The sequence below is a fragment of the Bidens hawaiensis genome, unplaced genomic scaffold (assembly GCF_021521415.1).
Source record: "Bidens hawaiensis isolate Kalapana, Puna unplaced genomic scaffold, B.hawaiensis_p1.1 tig00048831_1, whole genome shotgun sequence".
NCBI lineage: Eukaryota > Viridiplantae > Streptophyta > Magnoliopsida > Asterales > Asteraceae > Bidens > Bidens hawaiensis.
The window spans coordinates 1-26,204 of NW_027506091.1; the positions used below are offsets into that span (position 1 = coordinate 1).

Here is a 26,204-nt window from a genome sequence, read left to right on the forward strand (position 1 = left end):
TAAGCGACAATATTGCAGCTCCATGGCCTTCATCATCATCTATGGCATCCTTCTCTCTTTGTGCTCCTGGTAATCAGTTGACTTTTGGAATTTTTTACGCAACCTGTTCTGACTTTATTTTATATTTTTGGTTTTTGTAGAGATGTCATTGCCTGCACTACCGACGTCGGATACGGTATACCATGGTGCGTGTTTTTCCTTGAATAATAAATCTTTTGAATGCTTTTATGATTTTGTCACAAAATGCTGTTATTATTATTAATTTTAATTTCTGAAGTGAATGGCAATGTGGGTTTGCAGGCTGCAATGGGTTGTTTTTGGATGTGTTGATGATTGTGGTTGTGCTTTTTGTAGTTCATTTGAACGATTTGTTGTGTGTGTTTGAGTTAGAGACAGTTGGCAGAGTACGTGTATATTTTCAGAGTGGTTTTCAATGTATAGTGTATCCATTTATTATTGTTATTATTATTATTATTATTATTATTGTTGTTGTTGTTGTTGTGATTTAAAAATGGAAGTCTTAAGACAGTATGCTATCGAAGTATGAATACAAAAGACAATAAGATTGCTGTTGCTAAAGCCTATCAAATCATAAGCTAAAATCAACTCAGGTTTTTATACGAGAGGCTACTTTCAACTTGAATTTGGCTATGAACATCTCTCTCTCTCTATATATATATATATATGATTCAACAAAACTCAAAAGTCAAAACACTGTACGTAGCTACAAACTAACTGTAGAGGGGAGAAAGCGAATAACACAATGTGGCTATGGACAGCCACATACCAAATCTGTAAAACGGGATTGAGAGAGAATATGAAGGAAATTCATGGAATTGTCTATTGTATTTTTTAAAAAAGGATATAAAATTATATAGTGTATTTTTGTTAAAAACGGTGCTTATTGTATTCAAACAGATACCTAATCTGTAAGCCCTAAAACTTAATAATAATAATAATAATAATAATATTGGTCGTTCAAAAAATAATAATAATAATAAGCATTTAATGATCTAGTTTATTATTTATAGGAGCTAAAAGAAAATAAATTGAGTTAAGTATTAGTATATATGAACACAGGAAAGAAAATTATTAGCTTTTGGGTGAAATATAGATTTATTTGTGAAGGGCGGGCGGTGTTTGTACAAGAAGGAACCACAAGGCAATCAATCAATCAATCAATCTCTCTGTGACTGTCTGTCTACTGAGTAGTATTTATTTGTTGATGCTGAAATCATCACACTCATTTCAATCCTATATTTCAGTAAGCTTCTTCCTTTCCTTTATTTTCATCTTATTTAACCATCAATTTCAATTTCACACATTTCGATTGCTGAATGAAATATCATCATCAATTAGGGTTTCATTTTCATAATATGCTCTGTTATATTATTCGGCTGTTTATCTCCCTTTACTAATTAGTTACGTACAAATAATTATCAATTACATACATATCTCCATTCATAAAAGTTACGATTCTGAATCCAGCAACGTGTTCTGTGTTGCAGTGGATTTTGAAGTGGATGATGATATTAATGGTGAGGGTGTTAGTTAGCTCTGCTGATGTGGCAGGCGGCAGGACTATTAATGATGATGATGATGTTGATGTTGTTGATGATGGTATGGTAGGATGTTCAATCGGAGGCATGTTTCAGGAAGATCATGATATCAAAATTGATCAAGATGATGATGACGATGACGATGTCGATTCAGAAAGAGGTATAGATCCCTTAGATTTGACTCAATCGGTCGACGCATCACTTTTAGGGGATGAACCGTATATAGGTCAGGAGTTTGAATCAGAAGCAGCAGCACACGCGTTTTACAACGCGTATGCTACGCGCGTCGGATTTGTGATTCGTGTTAGCAAGCTTTCTAGGTCGAGGCGCGATGGGACCGTGATCGGGAGGGGGCTTGTGTGTAACAAAGAGGGGTTTAGGATGCCAGATAAGCGTGAGAAGGTTGTTAGACAAAGGGCCGAAACAAGGGTTGGTTGTAGAGCAATGATTTTGGTTAGGAAAGTGAGCTCGGGAAAATGGGAAATTACTAAATTCATTAAGGTGCATACTCACCCGTTGACACCTGGCAAAGGGCGTCGGGACTTGACCTTTGACCAATATCCGGTTTGTTGATTTCTTACTCAATCCGATTAGTTTTATTTACCATATCTTTCATGTTGCTGCTAAATATGAACATTATTTTTTGGTGCTGCATTCATAGCGTATTTATACGTCATAAATTAATACTAAAGCTAAAGATTTTGTGCCTCATGTTTTGCATATAGCGTATATGATACCATGCAAAGTCACATGATTTATGAAAATAAAAAACCAAGATTTAAATTGAAGAAGCACCAAAAGTTTGTTTGAAATGGAAAAATCTGGACTAGGGGAAATAGATCATGATTAATCCTATGACATTCTTAAGAATTATATGTGGAAAAGTGTGACTGGATCAACACACTATATTTCTCATTTTCTAATATATAGTTTTTTAAAATTACGTTGATATGCGGTGGCCATAATAATAACTGGAAAGGTATATAGTGACCCTAAAACATGTACCTATATTAATAGTAGGACCGGAAGCTAGAAGTCTGATAATAGGTTATAGATCTTTTTAGGGGGGTGGGGGTGGTCCAATTTCCATCACTCACCACACCCAATGGTGGTGTGCCACCTCACCCCACCACATTTCATCACTAGTGATGGAATTTAGTGGGGGTGGTGGTAGTGTGATGGGTTTTGATATATATATATATATATATATATATATATGTATGTATAGAAATAGGTTTTTGTGTGAGTGAAATAATTATATTTAGGGGTATATATATATATATAAAGAGAGAGAGAGAGTGAAAGAGTTTCGTGATCACCATCACGTTGAAATCTCCATCACGAGTGATGGAGCCCCCATCACGGACCACCCCCACCCCCCTTATATTATGTAGGAGGTCTTATTAATGCTTATTAATCCCACATAGATCCTATACTCCCTCATTTATGCTACTAAGCTATAATAATTATTAAATTATTAAAATTACTATAAGAACCTATAGAATTTAATTAAATACTAAGGTACAGTATTTAATTAAATACCATAAATATAATGAATTACTTGCAATCAAGGATCCACTAATTAACAACTAATTAATATCAACACTGGTGGTTGTACTGCCGTTAAATTAACAGTAAAACGTAAACATTGATGTTCAAAGATAATCATAAAAAATCTCTTCTTAAAATTAACATAAAAATCATATAATTCTGTAGACATACACACAAGTTTTTCGTACAGTAGTTAAAAATTATTTAGTGCCTATGGTGAAGACTTGCATAGGTGTCTAGTGTGTGAAAACCTGTAATCAGTTTTCATAATGTGGCAACTACAAATATGATTTCTGCAGGAACATCATTATGAAACTGTATATTACCATACCAGCATAGTAGTGTGTGTGTGTATAATATATGGTAAATCATGATCTGCTTGATCTTTTTTTGCCCTGTCCTGTGTAGACATGTGGTAGTTCTATTATTTAATGCTAGCTATAGTTGGTTTCGTGCTTTATGTCACGGAGTTATTCTTTTGACTCTCGTGCGGCCTTAGAACTTCGTCTAAGTAAGACTATGTGGTTTGATTGAACGAATTTATGGGCAGCGGAAGTCCTGAAGAGTAGTGTTGGTTTCTTGAAGTGACTTGATCGCAAGTATTCAAGACAAGAGTTTTTATATTGTTGGAAGTTAAGCTTACAATGCTTAGTTGTTTACAAGAGTTGGGTGATCTCAAATGAGACCCCATGTCACCTATTTATACTAATTCAACAAGATCTAGAGAGTTCTATTCTAGATTACTCCATACAAAATATCTAGGTAGGATTTCTAGAGATTTCCTGCATCTTGAAGCTTCTTCATAGGCCTAGAAAGATCTTGGTTCTTCCGGGTTGATGTAGCACGTACTAGGCTGTTCCGGAGGGTACCAGGCTGTTCCATACGCATCCGGGTTGTTCCGGAGAGTTCCGGAGTGCATTGGGCTGTTCCGGAGAGTTCCGGAGCGTACCAGGCTGTTCCGGAGAGGGCCGGGCAGTTCCGGGATGTTCCGGATTGTTCTTGAGTCTTCTGAGCTGCTCTAGTTTGCTCCGGATCGTTCCGAGCAGCCCTTGGTGCTTCTTTAGGGTTCCGGAATGATCCGGATGACGCGAAAAATATTGGGTAATTTGGTGGTGTGTGACATCCTCCCCCACCTGATTTCGCAACGCTCTCGTTGCGAGTCTTCGGCCTCTTATGATTCGTAGTGCAGAGATGGTCTTCCTTTGCCGAGTTTCCGCCTCCATTGATGTGGTGTAATCTTGTTTTCCCTTCGTCAGGTAAAGGGCATTTAAGCTTGTTGCTACGACAACATTTGATATGTGGAAGAACTCCATTCCGAGTACGATGTCGTAATCATCGAGTGGAGCTACTGAGAAATCAATTCTTCCTTGCCATGATCCAATCGTAGCTTTTACATTCCAAGCTTTCCCGACTATTGGTTGCGCGTCCCCGTTAGCACCTTTGATCATTCCATTTGTTCTTGTTATTTTTAGACCAAGTCTTCGTGCTATCTCTGGGTTCATAAAGATGTGGCTTGCTCCTTTATCCACCAATGCCTTCGAATGTCTTCCATTTATTTCGATTGTCACGAACCGAAGTCCTTTTCCTTCCGAGTTTATGTTGATTTGTGGGTTCGAATCTGCCATATGTAGGCGCTTCCCACTCGTTTCACGCATTGCATTCAGAACTTGAAGTTGCATTGCCCCAAGTCGAACCTCCTCAGTCTCGTTTGGTTCTTCGTCAACCTTTACAACAACGTTCAAACTGTTTTTCTTTGGGCAATAGCGTGGATTATGCGGCCCATCGCATATAAAACATGCCTTATTGTAAGGTTCGTTGGCGATTTGGAGTGGTTTCTGGGTTTCCTCCTTCCGGAATTGGGTGTTGTTGGGTCTGGCTCCCCCAACCTTAGTGTTGTCTTGGTTGACAACGTTGTTTCTTGCTGGTCGAGTCTCACTTCTATCATGCAGGGACTCGGCCGCAATGATGGCAGAGGATAGGTCTTGAACGTTTCGACGTTCGACCTCATTTTTAGCCCAATATTGTAAGCCATCCATGAAGTTCGCCAATGCTTGATTCTCATTCATCAAAAACTCGACTTCCAGCTTCTCGCATGGAAGGGTTCGGTCCGGAAGAAGAGGAAAAGGAGTTTACCTCAAATCAAGGCAACGCGCGCTCAATCCATCTATCCTGTCTGATTGAGAAAGTCTTTAGGTTCCAGAGTTCCGACCTATAAAGGAGTGAAACCGCTTCCAAAGACTCAGCGATAGGGTAGGCCGTATTCAACTCATGACACTTCCTTCCTAGAAAGAAAAGAAATAGCGGGAAATTTATGTCTTAACGAATCACACGTAGAGATATTGATAACACACATAGAGTTAATGGTATTTCATAACTAATTGATTGAGCAGCAGCCCGTAATATCCGGAATTTCGAGCATAAGGGTAATGAATTCATCGATGTAATCTTTGATTGTACCCTTTTGCTTCAGATTACGAAGACGAATTCTTGCTTCGTATTGGGTATTTTCCGGATAAAACTGGCGTTTGAATTCTTTAATGAAATCTGCCCAACTGGTGATGGTGCACGTACCTTGGTCGATTTCTTTGCTCTTGCGTCTCCACCATAACGCAGCAGTGTCTTTCAAGTATAGGGTTGTCGTAGAAATCTTTTTTTCATCGTCATTGATGCCTACACCCTTGAAGTATTGTTCGATTTCCCAAAGGAAGTTGTCCACAGCCCGCGCCTCTCGTTTCCCAACGAATGGCATTGGTTGGGGAACTTTAACCTTTGTGGGAGTGTTGCTCGTGCTAGCAACTCCATTTCCTACGGCCATCTTGAGAACATTAACTTCGCCTTGTGAAGTCTTGTAGAAATCGTGGCAAACTGAAAGCTCTTTTTCAATATTCTCCATGTTTGTTTTGAGTTGACCCAACTCGTGCATAATCATTTCTTTCATATCATTTCGCATGACTGCGAGGGCAGCTCTGAAGTTTTCTTCTAATTCAACAACGTCACTACTCAATGGTTCAACTTTCTGTAGTGATTCGTTGGTGTGCCCCTTGAATATGTCGAATTCTGCTTGGAGTGCGTCAACATGGGTTTTGTATTCCACTAGTGACGTCTCCACCTCTTCGACGTGATTCTCCACGCCTACTATGAGTTCCCTTGCAGACTTCTTTCCTTTCTTCGTCTCATCTCCAGCGGTGTAGAGAGTGCCTTCGGGTTTTGATTCGGATGCCATCCCGATGAATCGACGTGCTCTGATACCAACTGTCACGGAGTTATTCTTTTGACTCTCGTGCGGCCTTAGAACTTCGTCTAAGTAAGCCTATGTGGTTTGATTGAACGAGTTTTTTGACAGCGGAAGTCTTGAAGAGTAGTGTTGGTTTCTTGAAGTGACTTGATTGCAAGTATTCAAGACAAGAGTTTTTATATTGTTGGAAGTTAAGCTTACAATGCTTAGTTGTTTACAAGAGTTGGGTGATCTCAAATGAGACCCCATGTCACCTATTTATACTAATTCAACAAGATCTAGAGAATTCTATTCTAGATTACTCCATAAAAAATATCTAGGTAGGATTTCTAGAGATTTCCTGCATCTTGAAGCTTCTTCATAGGCCTAGAAAGATCTTGGTTCTTCCGGGTTGATGTAGCACGTACTAGGCTGTTCCGGAGAGTTCCGGAGGGTACCAGGCTGTTCCATACGCATCCGGGTTGTTCCGGAGAGTTCCGGAGTGCATTGGGCTGTTCCGGAGAGTTCCGGATCATACCGGGCTGTTCCAGATAGTTCTGGAGAGGGCCGGGCAGTTCCGGGATGTTCCGGATTGTTCTTGAGTCTTCCGGGCTGCTCTAGTTTTCTCCCGATTGTTCCGAGCAGCTCTTGGTGCTTCTTTAGGGTTCCGGAATGATCCGGATGACGCGAAAAATATTGGGTAATTTGGTGGTGCGTGACATTTAGCTATTGTCCAGGGGTGGTAAACGAGTCATGTTCGTGGGTTGATGGATCAAACCTGACATGAAACTGAAAATCGTGTCATATACACTAACACAAACATGACCCTTTAACCCATAAATTTATTTCTACTTTTTTCTTTTGCATATTAACTAAGAGTGGCAAACCCAACCCAAATGGATTGTTTTGGGTCAAGATGGATAAACTTTAAAAGTAAAATGGGTTAGGATGGATTATAAAAATTCTTCAAGTGGGTCAGGATGGGTTGAAAATATACAAGTGAGTTTCATTTATAGGTTAGAATGGGTCAAAACAAAATATCCAAGTTATCCAAAATGTATCTAATTTAAAATACCCAAACTATCACGTGCGAAACAAAACTCATCTGAAACCCAAAAAACGATCAAAACGAAACAAAAACCCCGAGCCGATTAAAACGAAACAAAAAACTGAACCGAAATAGAAAAACGACCAAAACGAAACACAAAAACCGGAATGAAACCGAAAAACTGACCAAAACGAAACAAAAAAGCGAAATGCAACCGAAAAGCTAACCAAAACTAAACAAAAACACCAAATCGACCGAACCAAAACAAAACTGAATCGAAATAAAAAAACGAACAAAACGAAACAAAAAAACGATATGAAACCGAAAAGTTGACCAAAACGAAACAAAAAAAAAAGCGAAATGCAAATGAAAAGTTGACCAAAACAGAAACACCGAACCAATCAAAACGAAACAAAAAAACCGAAACGAAACTGAACTGAAATAGAAAAACGACCAAACCAAAACGAAACTGAACTGAAATAGAAAAACGACCAAAACGAAACCAAAAAAAAAAACGAAACTGAACCGGAATAGAAACGACAAAAACGAAACAAAAAAAAGTGAAATGCAACTGAAAAGCTGACCAAAACAAAACAAAAACACTGAACCGACCAAAACGAAACAAAAAAACCGAAATGAAACTGAACTGAAATAGAAAAACGACCGAAACGAAACTGAACTGAATTGAAACTGAAAAATTGACCAAAAGGAAACATAAAAAAACTAAATGCAATTTAAAAACCGGATCAAAACGAATCAAAAACACGAACCGACCGAAACGAAACAAAAAACTGAAACGAAACTCAACCGAAATAGAAAAACGACCAAAACGATACAAAAAACTGACACGACACCGAAAAACTGACCAAAACGAAACTAAGAAAAGCAAAATGCAATAAAAAAGCTTACCAAAACGAAACAAAAAAAAAACTGAAATCGAAAAAACTGACTAAAACAAAACTGAAATCGAAAAAAGTTAGAAATCGAAGCCGAAATCGTTGAAACCGAGCAAATATCGAAACCGAACGAAATGAAAAAAACAAAACCGAACCGAAAAAAAACCCCGAAACACTTGAACCTGAACCGGTACAAAACGGTTTTTTTTTTGTTTTTTGTTTTTTTTAATGAACGAGGATGACGGGGGAAACATTTTTGTTATTTTACATTTTGCATTTTTTATTTATATTTTGAGTTATTATTTTTTAATAGATTTTCTGAATATTTTTTGAGGGGTTTTTAAAACCTTTTGTATGTCAACCTTAACTTGGGTCAAGATGGGTTAGCTTTACCCATCTTGACCCATATCCATCTTAACCCTCTATTTTAAAAATCCATCCTGACCCCTACCCATCCTGACCCATCACTTAAATCCAACCCAACCCACTCACATTGCCACCTCTAATATTAACATTAGAATTACACATTTCTAACCAAAAATAAAAGTGTGTATAAAACAGCTAAGGTTAAGCTTCTCTTTTATCTTATGGCACAATCATGTAAATCATGACACAAAACACAATTTTTTAAAGTTATTAAAATAGACTGGTTATACGGGTCAACCTAAGAATCTTCAAGGTTGTCCCGAACCCAATCTGTTTAACTAAACGGGTCGACCTAAACCTGTAAGTTTCACGTTAGGTCGTTTATATAGGTTTTGTATGTTGATGATAATCCATTAACGTCGGGAATTAATAATTTTCCAAATTAATGATGACCAAATTAAGTTATAATTGCATCTCCCTGATGTGTTTACACTCGTTTATTGTAGAACGAACATGATAAAATTCAGGAACTTTCACAACAGCTGGCGATCGAGAAATGAAGAAGCGCAACATACAAAAGACACCTGGAAATGATAATTGAGCACATTGAAGAACGCAATCCGTCTTTATCAAAGAAGATTAAAGACATCGTAGACAATGTGAAGGGAATGGAGTCTAAAGAGATGCAATCTCATAGATAGTTTTTTTCTCCTTTTATTGATAAAAAGAACATAAATATCAAATTATTCATAAATAGTATCATTTTTGGTGTTACTTGCTTATTTGCAACTTTGATTACAGGTAAACATTTTCATTTTTCTTACAATTTTATTTTCAAGTTAGTTTGTAAAGTTTTGAATGTTAAAAGGAATTCAATGGTGCATACAATGTTTTTTGGGGCCTTTGATGTCCTTGAAAATTTCATCAATAATTAGCTTCATTTTGAAGTTGGATTTTGCCAACAATTAAATTTCCATCATTCTAATGAAACAACACTGAAATTAATTAAGAATCATATAAGCAAGTAGATTTGGGTGTTTTTCACAATTTTTTTTGTTGTGAAAAGGAGGGGGGCAGGTGTGTCGCGCTGTGGTTAATTGTTGGTGGAAGAAGTGTGGAGAATTTCTTCGGAAGCAGGGATCGTGATCAAGTGATGAGTTTAAACACACTAATTGATCACTTAGGGTTTCGAGTTGAGTTGGAAAGTGCCCCCCCCCCCCCACAAACAAGAACAATGTTAATACTTTTTCTCAACAAATGTTTGAACCTAATAGAAACTAGCTGCTATCGAACTTTGGTTTTTATAAGTTGCTAGTGTAGGTGTGTGTATACATATTTGTGCTCCTCCCCCTTAGTGGTAATGTGGTATCAAGTCTATTTATATACATCTTTTCTTTCAGAAAAAAAATCATGATTTATGACTTTGATTACAAAATGTTTTTGTTTGCGTGTACATGATCGATCTCTCGTTCCACACAATTGGAAGTTTTGTTTTATCAATTGATATCCACCGAGTACTAACACTTGGTATCAGAACCTTGGTTTAAAGCATCTGATTGATATAACAACTCATTTGATTCAGATTTTGCTCTTTATTTCTTACAAGTAGAAGAAAAGCACTAAATACTTGACTCGTGGGAAAGATTCAAGTAGCTATTGTGTAAGTTTCCTCATAACAGGGTATGGGATTGTGATTGAATCAGACTACAACCTACAACATTATCACTCATTCGTCCCCTGATAAACTAACACGTTAACATGGCACGAGTTATACAGCTAAGACCTTTAGCTCATTCAGAAAGGTAGACATTATTATCAACAGTGTTTCCGATAACTATGCATCTTAAATTCTGTTAAGAATTGAATTCAACCTCTGAAGCTTTGCTAACCATGGGGTGGTTTTATACACATAAAAATAAAATTAGATATGATCTTGAACATGGTGAAATAACAGACATCAAGTGTAGTTATCTTCATATCTTTTGAATACGTCTAGATATCTTAGGATATTTGGACGATGAGACCAACAATTTAGTAGTATTGGCAACAGCTGTGAAAGCTTTAAGCTTTCCCGGTCAAGTAACTTCGGTCATAGATGGCTCTAGTCATGAAACTCTTTTCTTATGAGGTTTATGTTGATGAAGATCCTTTGATCAATGCACTCGTTTGCAACATGCATATATATGTTTTTGGCAATTATGATGCCATGTGTTAGGCATTTATGTTTTAGGGTAACGCAACATTATGCGCTCCTTTACAAAATGTAAGCACGCTTTTGGCAATTATAACAGTTATAGACTTGTAGTAGTTATACCACCATGCATTTGACATTTATGCTTAATCAATTAGGGTAACACAATAATCAATTATCACACTATCATCGCCAATATTCAACTGGTTACATAATGTATATGCTTCTGGCAATTATAACGTACACCACCAGAATTATAACACTGCAGCTATAATACAGCGAGCATGTCCAACATTTATGTTTAATCATTTACGGTAACACTGACCATTCACACTAGCGCCATCCATCACTTGGTCATAAACCCGCCTCTAAAGTCTATAGATTGATTGATACTTTCAAACCTTATGAAAAATATAGGTAAAAACAAGTGTTATAAAGTTGGTCCCTTGTCTAACTCTTGCAGAGTAAACAGATGGGAAACTCAAAAACGTTTTAAGGATCTACATTGCTTACTTCTAAAACTGAGTTTTTTAACACTTGCTTAGCTCAAACCCCATCTGATTTCAGGATTTTCGGTTTTCAACACAACCGAAACTGGTTTTTGAGAACCGAAAATTCTAAACGTAAACAAAACCGACGGTTTTGAATATGGGTCTGTTATTTCCCATGGAGGCAAGCAAGTACTTCAATCACCATAAATGCTACATAAAATAAAACTCTTATAATTCACAACTACTTGCATATAATAATAAATAAGAAAAAAAGAACACTTAACACATACTTATGTAGAGATACTTCAAACTAATTCAATTATAACAAATCCAAAATGGAGGTCTTAAAAGATGCATGCATATAAACATCAACTATCCCATCTGCCAAAAGTCGCCTACAATAACCAACCGACCATATCTACTTAATCCTTGGACCCATGATCGTTAGCATCCGAATCATATTCTTTTGAGCTTCTTGCTTTTTGGTCACCGCTTTGCCCCAGCTGCTGCTGATGGAGGAGCAACTGCTGCTGCACCAGTTGGTGTTTCTGCTGCAACTGCTGTTTATGAGACTGAATCTGAAGCTGCTGAAACTGTTGGGCAGTTAACATGGTGTTCATCGCTTGATTCTGGGGGTAAAACGGTTGGAAATTCATCATCGCTCCACCATTTGCAAACCCGGTTAATGTTTTCAGATGCTGGATTTCCTCTTTTAGTGCATAGTTTAATGCTACATGCACCAATGATATTATTATTAAACAATATGTAATGTAAACAGTAAGACATGGTTTAAGAACTACAATAGTAAACCTAAATCTAATAAAAAATGACAATTATTTATCCATTTTTAGAATATAACATTCATTCGTAACGTAAAATATGTTTAAATAAACTACAACAGAAACCTAAATATTTACAAAAATGACACTTTTTTGTCCATTTTTTAAAATGAAACATTAACAAGTAATTTAATATATGTTTAAAATCCTATAATAGTAACCTAAATCTCTGCAAAAATGAAACACTTTTGTCCATTTTTTAGAATAAAACATTAATAAGCAACGTAAAATATGTTTCAAAAACTACAATAATAACCTAAGTGACTAACTCTTTACAAAAATGGTTTAAAGATTATGTGCATTTAACAATACGCTTTGGATGAATAATATTTAGATGTTGGTAGATCTAAAGTGCATTATTAAGTGACAAAAACAATTGTCAACTTGGTCATTTTGCATAGTAAATGAGCTCGGTATCTCTAAGACAATAACTACTACTAGGTTATTACACAACATTAAGATAAGGGTTTATTTACAAGTCGACTAATATTGAAAACCTTACCATCTTGCAAGTGAACCTGTTGCTCCATGGTTTGTAAACGCACCCTCAATTCATTGTTTTCAGCTGTCATGCAACCCGTATCTCTCTAAATAAAACAAACATTTGGAAAGCAAGATCATTTTGTCAACCATAAAAATATTACCAATTCAAACCAGTCATTTTTATTATTATTATTATTATTATTATTATTATTATTATTATTATTATTATTATTATAATCAAACTAGTTTTCATTCGCAGTTTCACACATTTGAACGTTAAAAAACAGATACTGGGTTAAAATTTGATTACAAGAACTATATTATGGCAACAATAATCAAGACCCCTTTTTAGGGGAAAAAAAAGGATTTGAAGGATTATATGCGATTAAATACATTCTAGATGACTTTCAGTGCACTTGATCTAATTGACCGTGTTCTATTTAAGTAAATATTTTAGGTTTTGCCAGTTAAAGATGAAAAGTTAACCTGCAAAAGGGTGAGCTGAGCAGACAATGAGGTTGCTTCAGTTTGCAATGCCTGCACTTTCCTTTCAAGCTCGGCAATGTATCTCATCTTTCTTTCCTTTGACCTTGCAGCTGACTGCCTATTGGCCAGTATCCTAAAAACCAAAAGTAAACACTTAGCATACATAACTTCAAAATTCGGTTTTTGGGTTTTTAAATATTGTACGGTTTCGGTTTTTTAGTTTCACCATTTGGGTTTGAAATTTTGGGGCAAAAAAATTTGCCCAAATAATGAATTTGGACTAAAAACTTTGGTTATTTAATGATTAATTGATTATTACACATTTGATACTAAACCTTTTGAAACACACCACTAGTTAATTTTTTATAAATTACTTAACATTGAATAATAAAAATTACAATCCATAAATTGAATAACGAAAGTCAATATTTTTTTTTCAGTTTCTAGGAGTTTGTATAAAAAATGAAAGTCAGTTCAATTCGGTTTGGTTTTTCGGTACATGCAAAACTGAAAACCTAACCGAAACTTCTGTTTTTGAGAAAAACATATAACCAAACCCTCGTTATTGGGTTGAGTTTTGTTCTTTTGGTTTCAGGTTGGCCATTTGCCCTAACAAAATGATTGAACCCAAAGAGTCTAGTTCAAATCATAAGACTAGAAGTAAAAAGCATCAACTTTAGTTAATTCACCTTTTTGCCCTCTTCGGGTCAACAAGAGCCAGCTCAGCAAGCTTAGCAGCAGTCATAGCTTTCTTAGGTTCAGAAGGTGTTTCTTCCAGCATTTCAGGCTTAATCGTGGTCGACCCATCCATGGACTGACTATGCTGATGCCTAACTCTGGGCCTCTCACTCGATCCTGAGTCCGCAGCCTCAGCCCCAGTTCCCAAATCCACTGAAACTTGATCCGCAGCCGAAGACGACTCACCAACCGAATTGATCTTATCCATATCAAGATACATCGAAAACAAATCCTCTTCAGTTTCATCCGAAAACATAGGCCCGTCAAACCCACCCACCACACCAAGATCGCTATCGAAGCTAATATCATCGGGTAGAGTCAGAATCTCCGAATGGGCCCGTCTATGGCCCAAACTCCTAGGCGGGTTATCCGGCATTTTGCTGACATCATGACTAAAACGGGTCGGGTCAGTAGTACCCGGTCCAATAGGGGGCAATGGGGTTGATCCTAACGGCTCCGGCTTCACACCGAAACTGTTACCAGACGGCGGTGAATAAACCGAGTGTCGTCCAGATGGCGGAAGCGAAATCCCACTAGGGTTTGGTGACTTATTATTACTATTATTGCCACCATCCTTCTCCATTCACAAATTTCCTTAACAGAATCTTGTTCAAAATAGAAACCCTAATTCAAAAAACATCAATCGTCAACTAAAAATCAAAACCCTAATACAAAATTGAGAATCTTGATTATCCGAATGCTCAAAACAAATCGTAAATCGAAATGCGGGTGAGTTGGGTACTGCAACAGTTGATGAATGCAGGTGAATAGTGATAATAAAGTAAAGATCTTGATGAAAAATTAGCAATAACTTCCTCTACAGATTCTTGTTAAAATCAAAACCCTAATTCAAAAAACATCAAAATTATCAACTAAAAATCAAAACCCTGATCCAAAATTGAAATGGTGGTGAGTTGATGAATGCAGGTGCTAGCAATAATAAAGCAAAGATCTTGATGCAAATTTAGCAAGAAAGTGTGTGCAAAAGAAATAAATAAATTAAAAACAAAGTAAAAAAGGTGGGAACTGTTACCAGTGTAGATCGATGCCCTATGAAAGCTTTCGAGTGCGATAAAAGGGGAAGAATATTGAGTCAAAAGCTTTGGACAATGCCTTAAACAAGCTTATTATTTTTATTTTTATTATTATGTGATATCTTTCACATTAAATAGTTTTCTATAAATTGTCTTTTTTTTTAATTATTTTGTTTTTTTATTTTCTTAATAATTTTAATTTTAAATAGTGGGTGGGGTGGAGAGCATGAGGGAAGGAAAATAAATACAAGACATGTGAAATAAGAACCGTTCATTTCGATGACACTTTTTTAGGTGTTTAATATTTTATATGGATGTCCAACCAACAAAATATAAAAGGTGTTTAGAATTTTTGCTCATCTGGTAAGAAAAAGAGATAACACGGGGTAACATCTTTGCATTTGTTAGATATGTAAAAGTAAAAGTGGAGGACCAAATATTGTCGTCAATCTCGTCAAGTGTTAGAAGAATGATAAAATTATATAAAAATATAAAGTTGTTATTGAAAAATCTCAAAGGTAACTTTTAAGAAAATAATGGTTGTACTACATACTAAGTAATTGAGTAGTCGACACAAATTTATAATTGGGGTATTAAATTAAGTGTGATTACAAATACACGTTCCATTATCATCACATTTGTTTATAATCTAGTGCGAGCAATGTTTTCATAACCGGACCGGATAGCGAACCTGTCGGGCAACTGGTTCATCGGTTAAACCGGTCGAACGAACTCGGCTTAAAAAATGCTAGAAAAACAAATTTTTCAAAAAAATATTTTTTAATAGGAAAACCGGTTCAAAACCGGTTCAACCGGTCCGGTTTTCCGGTCAAACCGGTGAACCGGTTCGGACCGGCCAGTTTTCTGGATACCGAGCGAGCAACATAGAACCGGACCGGTTGGTGGACCAATTCCCGGTCGAACCAGTCCGGTCCGGTTTTGACAACATTGAGTGCGAGAGTTAATATTGAATACACATGCATGTAAGTTGATGAAAAGGCTTTAATAGATAATGGTTGACGTTAATCATGTTTATTGCTCAAGCGTTATTCAACCAATGGATGTTTATTTCTTTTTGACCGGGATATTGTAGCGAGGCACATTATGTAAGCATAGTCGGTGTGCCACGTCTTTATACGTACTACACTTGTGTACGTAGCGGTTAATGCTATCATGTAATAGAGTTGTGGTTGTCCAACACCTTGTCACATGTTTTTGGTGGATACCAATGTTCAGTTGTTTATGAACGGACATCGGACCTATTGTAGTTATTGAAAATGTTTGGATATCTTAGGATGTTTGGATGTTGAGACCAACAAATTAATATTGTTGGTAGCAATTGTGTTGCTGCCGATGCATTAAGATTTCGGAAAACGTCCAACTCAAGTAATGGATTCTCCAAGTCGTTAAACTATTTCTTTTATACTTTATATTGATAATGATCCCTTTGATTCCATACGCTACGCGCCTTTACAAGATGTAACCGATTCTTCCAATTATTACACCTATAGGCTTCCGATAGTTAGAGCTTCAAGTGTCTTATATTTATGTCTAATCAATTATGGTAACATAATAATTGTCTATTCTCGCATAATACTATGCTACCGCAAATATACTCCCTTACAAAATAGATGCACTTGTAGCCATTTATAGCAGCTTTGGACATCTAAGAATTACAACACCGTTTGTCATGAATTTATTCTTAATTAATTAGGGTAACACAACATTTGACCATTTTGCATAACACACCGCCTTCATCAGGCACTCCCTTACATCATGTATACGCTTATGAAAATTATAACTCTCGTGTTCTGCATTTATGTAACACGATAATTTGACCACTTTCCCATACTATACTCCCTTGCTACATGTATATGCTTTTTTAGAAATTATATAGCACCTCTAGGCTTTGTGAAATTATAACACCGCGTGTCTTGCATTTATATTTAATAACACAATAATTTGACCATTTAGCAAAACACACTACCGACATCACAAAATGCATACGCTTCTGGAAGTTATAGCACCTCTTATTTCTAACAATTATAACTCCCATGTCTTTTATTCAGGTATAATCAATTAAGGTAATGCCATTATGCACTCCCATACTAAATGTGTACGCTGTTATATCATGTCTATGCTTCATGCAATTGTTACTTTGTTTGTCCTGCATTTATATTTAATTAGTTAGCTAGGGCAACACAACCATTTGACCATTTTTGCATACACTACCGCCGTCATGCACTTCCATACAGCATGTACACGTTTCTAACAATTAATGCACCTATAGGCTTGCTGTGTTTATGACACATTGTGTCCTGCATTTATGATTAATCAGTGACCATTCATTCATGCTAGACTACCACCATCATGCGCTTCCTTACACAATACCTCCAGGCTTTTAGAAAATTATTACACCATGTTTCTTGTATATATGTTTCATCAGTTATTAGAATAACACAACAATTTGACTACTTTCTCATATTACACCAACTCCATTATGCACGTTGATTTGTGAAAAGATATATATAATGAGTGGCTCCCATTTCACGGTGGGTTCGTAAAAATTAAATCTAACCTGCCTAATACTGATTATATTTTGGTATTATTACCATTATTCAAATAATAATAAAAATAATATTAATAGTAATAGTAATTATTTTATTAAATATGCATTATTAATAAATAATGTATTATTTATTAGTATTTACAAAAGATAATGTTACCATTTGAAAAGGTTTTTGTTACCTAGAGTGAGTGTAAGTTATTTTACAAAAGGGAACAAAAATGAGAAGGATGAGAATAATTTGTAGTCACATAAAAAAACTCTTAAAAATAAAAAAATAATAAAAAAAAATCATAACTCAAAATAAAATAAAATAACGAAAAAAGTAAAAGCACAAAAATGTTTCTACCGTCTTTCTCGTTCGCATAAAAAAAACAAAAAAAAATACAATGGTAAATGAAAAATATCATTGTGTCTTTTTGTTTATCATTGTGTTTTGTGTTTATTTTCGTCATTAATTGTGTCTTTTTTCCTTGACATTGTGTCTTTTTTTCTTTATATTGTGTTATACTACTCAACATTGTGCTATATTTTGTTCGTCATTGTGTTATATTTTGCGAAAAATGTTTGGTAAACCACGAATGTGTTTCTGAATGCCGCGAGTCTCGGGGGTTACCAAGTGGGGTACAATTCGGCTAAGCTCTTGGAAACGGTTAGAGTAGGTGGAGTTATCCCCACCAACCTGTTTGAGTTCCCAAAACTCGGTCTCAAGTCTTTACAGTTCGTGTTCCGAGCAGAACTCCTTCTTTATTGCCTCATTGAGTTCTTCCCAAGGCATGGCTATGACCAAGTCGGACCCTTGGTCAGTCCTCAAAGCATTCCACCATGTGACAGCTTGACCCTCAAACTTGCTCGAGGCGAACTTAGTACGTTTGGCGTCCGGACATTCAAAGTGGATGAAGACATTCTCCATTTCTTCAAACCATTGCAGCAATACGGTGGCGTTTTCTTCACCAATAAATGACGGGGGCTTAGTGGTCAAGAAGTTATGGAAGTCATAGTTGCTCGGTGAGGCCGAAGTGGCAGATCCGTTGGAGTTGAGTCTTTGGATCTGAGTGATAACTGTGGGCATAACAGCAACAAATTCCTTTGTGATCCTAGCAGCCAAGCGGCGATCATGAGAACCAGATGAACGTTAGTGACGACGGTGATTTCGGAGTGAAGACATTCTATGATGATCAAAAATAAAGATTTATAAGGTGATGGGAAAATCGAGGGAATCATTTAAATAATAAAGGGTTAGTTGTGTTATGATAACTTTGTTCTTGAGAATAGGGGATATTATAATGAATAAAAGTAAAAGATTTTAAAGTAAGGGGGTACATTGCGTAGGTATTTATGGGTTGATGTAGTAAAATGATTAATGCGTGGTAATAAGAGGAGGTCAGTTTAAAAAGTTAAAATTTAATTTATTAATTTAACTTAACAAACAATTAACGAAACAAAATTTGTGTGTTGGCCACCCATGAGCTTCCCATGACAGTTTGAATGGCCCAACGGACTAACGAATAAAAACAAATGAGTTGGACAACCCATGAACGGTACATGACATTTTAACTGTCCCGACTAATTAACAAATTAACAATACAATGGAGTTTGTCGGCCCATGAGCGTTACATGTCGTTTTGACCGACCAAACTAAATAACGAATAAACGAGAGAAATATGAGTAGGTGGAGCATCTCGTGAACCACAACGTATGATGAACTCCAACAAAACATAAAACAAACTGAGAAATGGATAGTGCCCATGGGTTCCATGGATTTTTCACCCATTTAGCCATTTAAATAACAAAACATAATAATCGGAAAAACCAAATTTAGCCACGAACCACCGTGAATTTGGTTTAAAATAACCTATGGTGTCGGTCACATGACAGTTGTGTTCCCGCTTTAGCCTACAAGGTCGAGTACTGTGGCCAGGTTATCCTCCAGGTAAGGAATATCGTCTTAACTTGGGTTCTCGGAACCGGTTTGCCAAGGCCTAACTCACAGTACTCTTCCCCTTCCAGTTACGACATGAACTTGTCACACTACCTAGCCTTAATGTGAAGAGTAAAAAACAAAAGTAGGGAATTCTTAAGGAATTTCCCAAAAATAAAAAGGCAATCTAATTACGAAAAGTTTTATTTGATTGTTGAGGCATAGCCTCAGAGTTGTGTGTGTGCATAACAATATAATAATAAACAAAGATAATTTAACTAACGCCCTGTTCTTGAGTTTTTTAACTAAGGAAAGAAAAGGAAATGAGAGGGAATGATAAGAAAGGGGAGGGAAGGGAAGGAAATTTTTTTTAATTGGTTGTGTTCTTGAGTTGGAAGGAAATTAGAGGAAAGAAAATGATAACTATGTTCTTAAGTTGGATGGAAAAAAAGGAAAATAACACTTTTACAATTTTAACCCTCATCCTTCATAAGCAATTGTCTCCAAAAACCGCTTATTAAGAAGACAACCATATGGATGGTAATATTAAGGATGGTTTCAAACTTCGTTAACAAAAGTAAACAACAACTAATAAACGTTAAATTTAAAAATAATTATGTCGCTAATAATCAAGCATCACGTTTCATGCGTAATCCGTAATCGTCAACCCCTTTAAAGTTTAAAGCCCCTCCCACCACAGTAACACATGTTGGACCCCTCAGCTGTCCTACTATTTTCAACCACCTTCAATAATAATAATATAAAACCAATCACTACAGCAATCACACCATCAACAAACACATCTTCATTTTTTTCTGTAACTCTTTGCAATGTCCAAACAGACCTACAAAGTATGCTTCTATTTCCGTCGTCGGTTCCGTCTAGCTGCCACGGAAGCGCCGCCGCAGATCAAGGAGTTGTTCGACCAGTACCTGCAGATGAAGAAGCCACAGATGAAAAGGGCGATAGTGTTTTTTAATGGGTAATATTGTAATTAGATGTTGTTTTCCTTAGTAATCAGCCCAAAAATGGGAGGATAACTTTTTAGAAAAATACTCTTATTTAATCCCCCCTAACTCCTCCTGTTCCTTTCATTTCTCTTCTTAAAAAAACTCAAGAACACCCATGTTTTAATTATGCTTGGTTTTCCTTTCCTTTCCCTCCTTAAAAAAAACTCAAGAACAGGACCTAAGGAAAGATGTAAACAATTAATTTTTGAACACATAAATGCAAACAAATAAGCACGTATGTGGTTCCTAAGCATGTTACTATGGCACAACTAACGACCTATCTTAAATCTTCGGCTCTAATACCAATCTGTCACACCCCAACCTACGACAGAAATGCAGGGGCGTGAACTGATTGCTCACAGCTCTTAATGTACTATCATGCAATATTTGAAATTATAATATCTATTAAGTTAAATTCAAATGAAACCAAAATATTCAATACAAAAACCCATAATCAAATAAGTCAAACAAAACAAATGCATCAAAGATTTAGAAGTCTTGTTTATTTTCTCTATCTTGCAAATCCTAAGTTTTCTTCCAAATCTTGTTTGAACATCACATCTCACGATGACCTGCATATGCGTTAAAAATATATTTGTAAACACGAGGTTGAGTGAGTAGCACACCAGTTTTGGTGTATATATAATAAATAAATAAACATGCAACAATGTCAAATGAGATAAGCAATTCAACCAAGAGCATATAAATGAGATGTCGATAAGGACGATGCCAGATAAACTGGACAATGGCTATTACGACGGTCATATGATCATAATGTTCTGAGATTATGCTGGACCTCTCCGAATGCGATTCACATAAAGCATGTAAGCACATAACAAGTAATGTATAAAGTGTTAAACACAAGTGACAATAGTTGCAATTTGTGTATTAAATAGTAGGAAAATAAATAGTAACGCACACGTCCCCAAAATGGTAAAAATAAGTGTAAAGGGGGGAATGTGATACTCACCTTATTAAATGAGCAAATGAGGTTAACAAGATAATAACAAGAATGACGAAAGCGATTCACACATTGAAGATATAGTCTAAGAAGGAAATTAAATGCGGAAAATACTATATTAACGAATGAGAGAGAATATGAGAGTTTGACGGATAACAAAAGGTTTGAGATGTTGATTTATTATTTTGTTAAGTTACATATTATTTAAACTTGTCCATTGATCTTCTAGTTCCTATTTTATTATTACTCGTTATAAAGAGGTGATAAAATATATCGTTGTAAAATAAATTAATTCATTAAATCATATAATGATAAAATAAATTTAACCATTTGAATGTATATTAAATTAATTAAATCTTAAATAATTATGCAAGTTCCATTATATATATATATATATATATAGTATATATATATATATATATATACTAGGTTACTTACCCGTATAGTACATGGGTTAAAATAAGTAATTTTTTTAAATAATAACATAATGTGAAATACAAAAACAAAATGTATCACATATATAAAGATATATTATACGATAAAATAATTACACATTACGCAATTTGGAAATAAAAAGTTGTTAGTAAATTCATAAATCATAAATTATTTATTTGTTATTTTCTATATCAAAATTTAGTTGTGAATGACTGCTTTTTTAAACCAACTCGTGGACCAAAACTCATTCTAATCTTAAATTGTTTTGACATGAACAATGTTTAATACTTTAACCGGTTAAAGAAACCCACCCGTTTCGTATTGGTTACTTATAAAAATCTAATATTAATAACTAATGCAATATATTTTATATTAAACAAATTAACATATTTATGATAATATTAATTCTTTTTAAATTAAGATGGAATTATTAAAAATTGAAAATGAAATATTAAAAAGAGAAATGTAATTAATATGAGAGAGAGGAGGGAAAATTTTGTAAGGATAAACATAATGATAACATGTGGCATTAGAAAGTTTTATTTATTAAATAATATATATATATATATATATATATATATATATTAAAATACATATAGGAAAGGCAAATGGTCATTTTACAAAAAAACTCTTAAAATTAAGAAAGTACTACTTATGATGCATGTATTACAACAACCTAATGCATATAGCCCCTCCTCTCTTGAGCAGATCTTAACCCTGCGTATCCCAAATTCAAAATTCAAAATTCAAAACCCTTTTCAACACCCCCTGATCCGATCCTCTCTCTCATCAAAGACGACTCATGAAGATGTGGTCTGTAATCACACTCGATGATGATGCGAATCAGAAGATGGAAACCAGATCGAGACTTATACACAACGCCAAAGCCAAATCGGTAAGCATCTTTAATCGATTTTCATTCGTACAACCGATTCGTTTGTCTGTTTCTTCCTCTTTTCCGAGTAAATCTGTTTATCCAGGGCTTCGATTTTGGGGTTTTTAAGGTATTTTTGACTATCAAGGGCGAGTAAGCATACTTATTTGAAGTGATCATTCTCTGTCAATTAGGTAAGAAGTCACTCTCAAAGTTCGATTTGTAGTAGAAAAGAGTCATAATATGATATGTGAGTTGTTCTTGAAGCTAATTAGGGTCGTTCTTGGTGTAAAAGGAGGTATGGCGTCTTAAATAGAGTCATAATCAGACACAATTCTTGAAGAATCATCCACGGGTAAGAGAAAAATTACATTTGATACATCAATATTTATCTAATATTAAAGCAATACATGTTTAATTGACATAGTTTATGAATAAATTTAGTTGAAACGTGGAAGTACAAAAGCAAGAATTATTTAGCAGTAACCATCTTCAAGAAATCTTTAGACTTTTGTTCTCACATATCCAATATATATATATATTTTTTTAAATTTTGTTAATATGTGTATGAAATATCCAAATGCTTTCTCAAAACCAGAGCAAATGGATATTTGTTAAACGCGTTTACATTGGAAAAAAAAACAAAAGTTGGTTTGGCTTAATGACCAAATTTGATCGAAATAGCATGTTTCACTTTTTATTTAGTGTTGATAGTTAAAAGTAATCGGTGTATAGTAGGAAAGGAAGGTGGTGTAAAAGTGTACTCGAAGGATAATCTCACTTAGGTGCTCAAATTATTAATCTTTTCAATTTTTATTTATTTTTTAAATATTTTATTATTATTATTATTATTATTATTATTATTTGTATACTTAAACTAACCCATATCACTCTATTTTGCATGTGTTACATACTCTTCTGTCCTGTGTAGCGCAACCGTCTATTTGCTTACAAGTCATACAATTATGTGAAACTAAAGTTACAAAAACCATTGATATGTGATTTTAAATATGATATTATATATATATATATATATATATATATATATATATATATATATGTAATCATGTTCTAAAGTGGCATCTCATGCATATTGCATACATAGATGAACGAACATATCTGTAATAAGTTGAAACATCTCATGCATATTGAATACCCATATATCATTGTTAAGCGTATGTGTTTTTATAGGTTAGGCAACTAGCGTTTGTGGTTTATTCTTGTTGCTGCGCTTCTGATAATGGCTCTTTTCTTCTTCAAGAGACGGATTAAGGTATTGTTTAATTTGTTATTTGTTTTTTGTTTCTTTGTACCCTAAATGTCGTTCGGTTTTAAATTATCATTTGAACTTCAATATCTTCTTCAAGAGACGTATTAAGATATTGAACTTATGTTTGTTTTGTAAGGATTTACATTTAAAGTTTAATACAGTCTTGATCTATTTTAGAAAAGAACATGACGCGTTTATAGTTGTAGTATCAAAAGTCTTCCATTACAATGGAAAATCACTCTTCAAGAGGAAGATAAATTGTATCAGGTAAGTTTTGTTTTTTTTTATCTTTTTCATAATCATACCCCACCTACTTGTACTAAGGCATGCTAACGAACCAATCGATTGAACATGAACAATTAAACGAATGGGGTTTACTTGTCCGTGTTCGCTTGTTAAGAAAAAGTGTGTGTTATTGTTTGTTTACGTTGGTTCGTTAATAGTATAAACGAATGGTTTACGGACATAATACAAATGAACATAGATATATGAACATAGCGTACAACAATTAAAAGTTCAAACTGACACGAATATGTTAGGCCCAAAAAAGTATTAAAACCAGACTAAATGTATAATAAATAGTAACAACTGGCCTGGCATGTATCTTCACGGTATAAAAAGTAAATATGTTTATTACTTATGGGAGTATAAATTAATTTGTTCTATGATTGGCAGTATCTGTGAATTGAGCATGATGTAGAATGGGAATACAGTTTGCAGCAACCGGTTTTGTTTTCTACTTGGCTTCCGATCTTGATGGAGTTTGAAGATATGTTATAGAAGAGGTATCACACTATTTTCCCTATGTATTGATTAGTTTGTGTTAAAAGTTACATTTATTTTTTTGAATTTTTATTCCAGTTAAAAACAGATCAAGGTTTGGCAGGAGATCTAACGCTTTATATCATCATTCTTATTGATGCATAATCTTTGACAAATGTCATCGGGTTCTATCTATAAGTAAGTAATATTATTATCTATTAGTATTTGTGATGCACTTTTAGGCATGGCCTTTTCAAGTAAGATGTTTTTTTTGTTTTTATTTTACAGGTTAGGGCTGCAATACAGCACCTAGATACCATGAACGATATCCTACGCTTTTAGCTAATTTTGAGGGTCCTGCTGTGTAACATTGACCTTTTGGAAATTGTATTTAGTTTATAAGTTTGGATTTTTTATAGTTCAATCTTGTTAGTTGTTGTTTTGGTAGTCTTGGGTGTTGTTCTAACAAGTTTGCATATGATTCAGGGCTATTTAGTTCAAATGAGATTGTTTGGGCCAGTGTATTTAGCTTCAAATATGTTTGTTTTTACACGAGGTTTGGTTCAAATATATTCATTTTATATTCTTTTATAGAGTTGACTTCCATTCTCGGTTTTTGATTTTTAAAATATCAAAATTGCTCCCGTAATATGTTCAGTTAATGACTTTTATTATACAAAAATTGCCCGTTATACGCAAACTATTGACAAATGGCTACTTAAAGGAATTCATGAAGAGTATGCGTTAGTGAAGTAATTAATTAGTTAGACCATCTCTAATAGGATGGTTTTAGAGATTCTTAGAATAGAAAGAAGGTGAGTTGGAAAAGATAGATTGTGATTTGGAGCACAGAAGAGGGTGTAAAGTTCTTGTGCAAGAATTTTCAAAAATGTGTTTGTAATTTGGCATCTAAAAAACATCACCAAAAATCTTCCTATTGGTGATACTCTTAGGTTTATAATTATATTTTTGTAATAATTTTGTTTGTATTTGTGTAAATTATGATTCAACCTGATCGAACTTACATTGACGAATTGAATCGAACTGGCATTGCTTAAACGAATCAACCGACATTCTGACATTGTATGTGACTTGAATCCCGCCGCATCGTGCGGGTTTCTACTAGTATATATATATATATATATGTATATATATATATACAGAAAAGGGTTTAAATAAAAAGAAAGTTTCCTAGGAATGGTAAGAACCAATAGATTTTTGACATGTGGCATTACAACATAAGGTGAAAGAACAAATCTAGAAAACTATGTCGGTTATAATGGTAAAAGAGTAATTCTAGGAAACTATGATGGTTTTTGATAATTTTAAATCTCAACTATTGATTAACATGATCAAATGTCTATGATTTATTGCTAGTCTTCCTAGGAAACTACTTGTTTTTAGGATAACTCTCCCCTGTATATATATCTTCATCTATAATAAAGGAAGAATAATTTTGAACACTTGTCATTCACATAGAGCATTTTGACACGTGTCAGCCATAGAGGT

The 26,204-nt window shown here is 34.8% G+C and overlaps 2 protein-coding genes and 1 long non-coding RNA gene across 3 annotated transcripts; 2 read left to right on the plus strand and 1 right to left on the minus strand.

Moving 5' to 3' along the window:
• Positions 1 to 441, plus strand: LOC143616673 (uncharacterized). Its single transcript, XR_013150701.1, has 3 exons — positions 1 to 69; positions 141 to 185; positions 301 to 441. It is a non-coding gene; the product is annotated as an uncharacterized LOC143616673 (long non-coding RNA).
• Positions 442 to 1,200: 759 nt separating this feature from the next.
• Positions 1,201 to 9,428, plus strand: LOC143616675 (uncharacterized). Its single transcript, XM_077089436.1, has 3 exons — positions 1,201 to 1,264; positions 1,509 to 2,123; positions 9,141 to 9,428. Exons 1-3 carry the CDS (start codon positions 1,226 to 1,228, stop codon positions 9,192 to 9,194), a joined length of 708 nt encoding a protein of 235 aa, XP_076945551.1. The 5' UTR covers positions 1,201 to 1,225; the 3' UTR covers positions 9,195 to 9,428.
• A 2,295-nt stretch (positions 9,429 to 11,723) lies between these two features.
• Positions 11,724 to 14,460, minus strand: LOC143616674 (putative transcription factor PosF21). Its single transcript, XM_077089435.1, has 4 exons — positions 13,814 to 14,460; positions 13,125 to 13,257; positions 12,658 to 12,742; positions 11,724 to 12,046 (listed from the first exon to the last, which is right to left on the minus strand). The coding sequence occupies exons 1-4, from the start codon at positions 14,443 to 14,445 to the stop codon at positions 11,739 to 11,741; spliced, it is 1,158 nt and encodes a 385-aa protein (XP_076945550.1). The 5' UTR covers positions 14,446 to 14,460; the 3' UTR covers positions 11,724 to 11,738.
• Between the last annotated feature and the right edge of the window lie 11,744 nt (positions 14,461 to 26,204).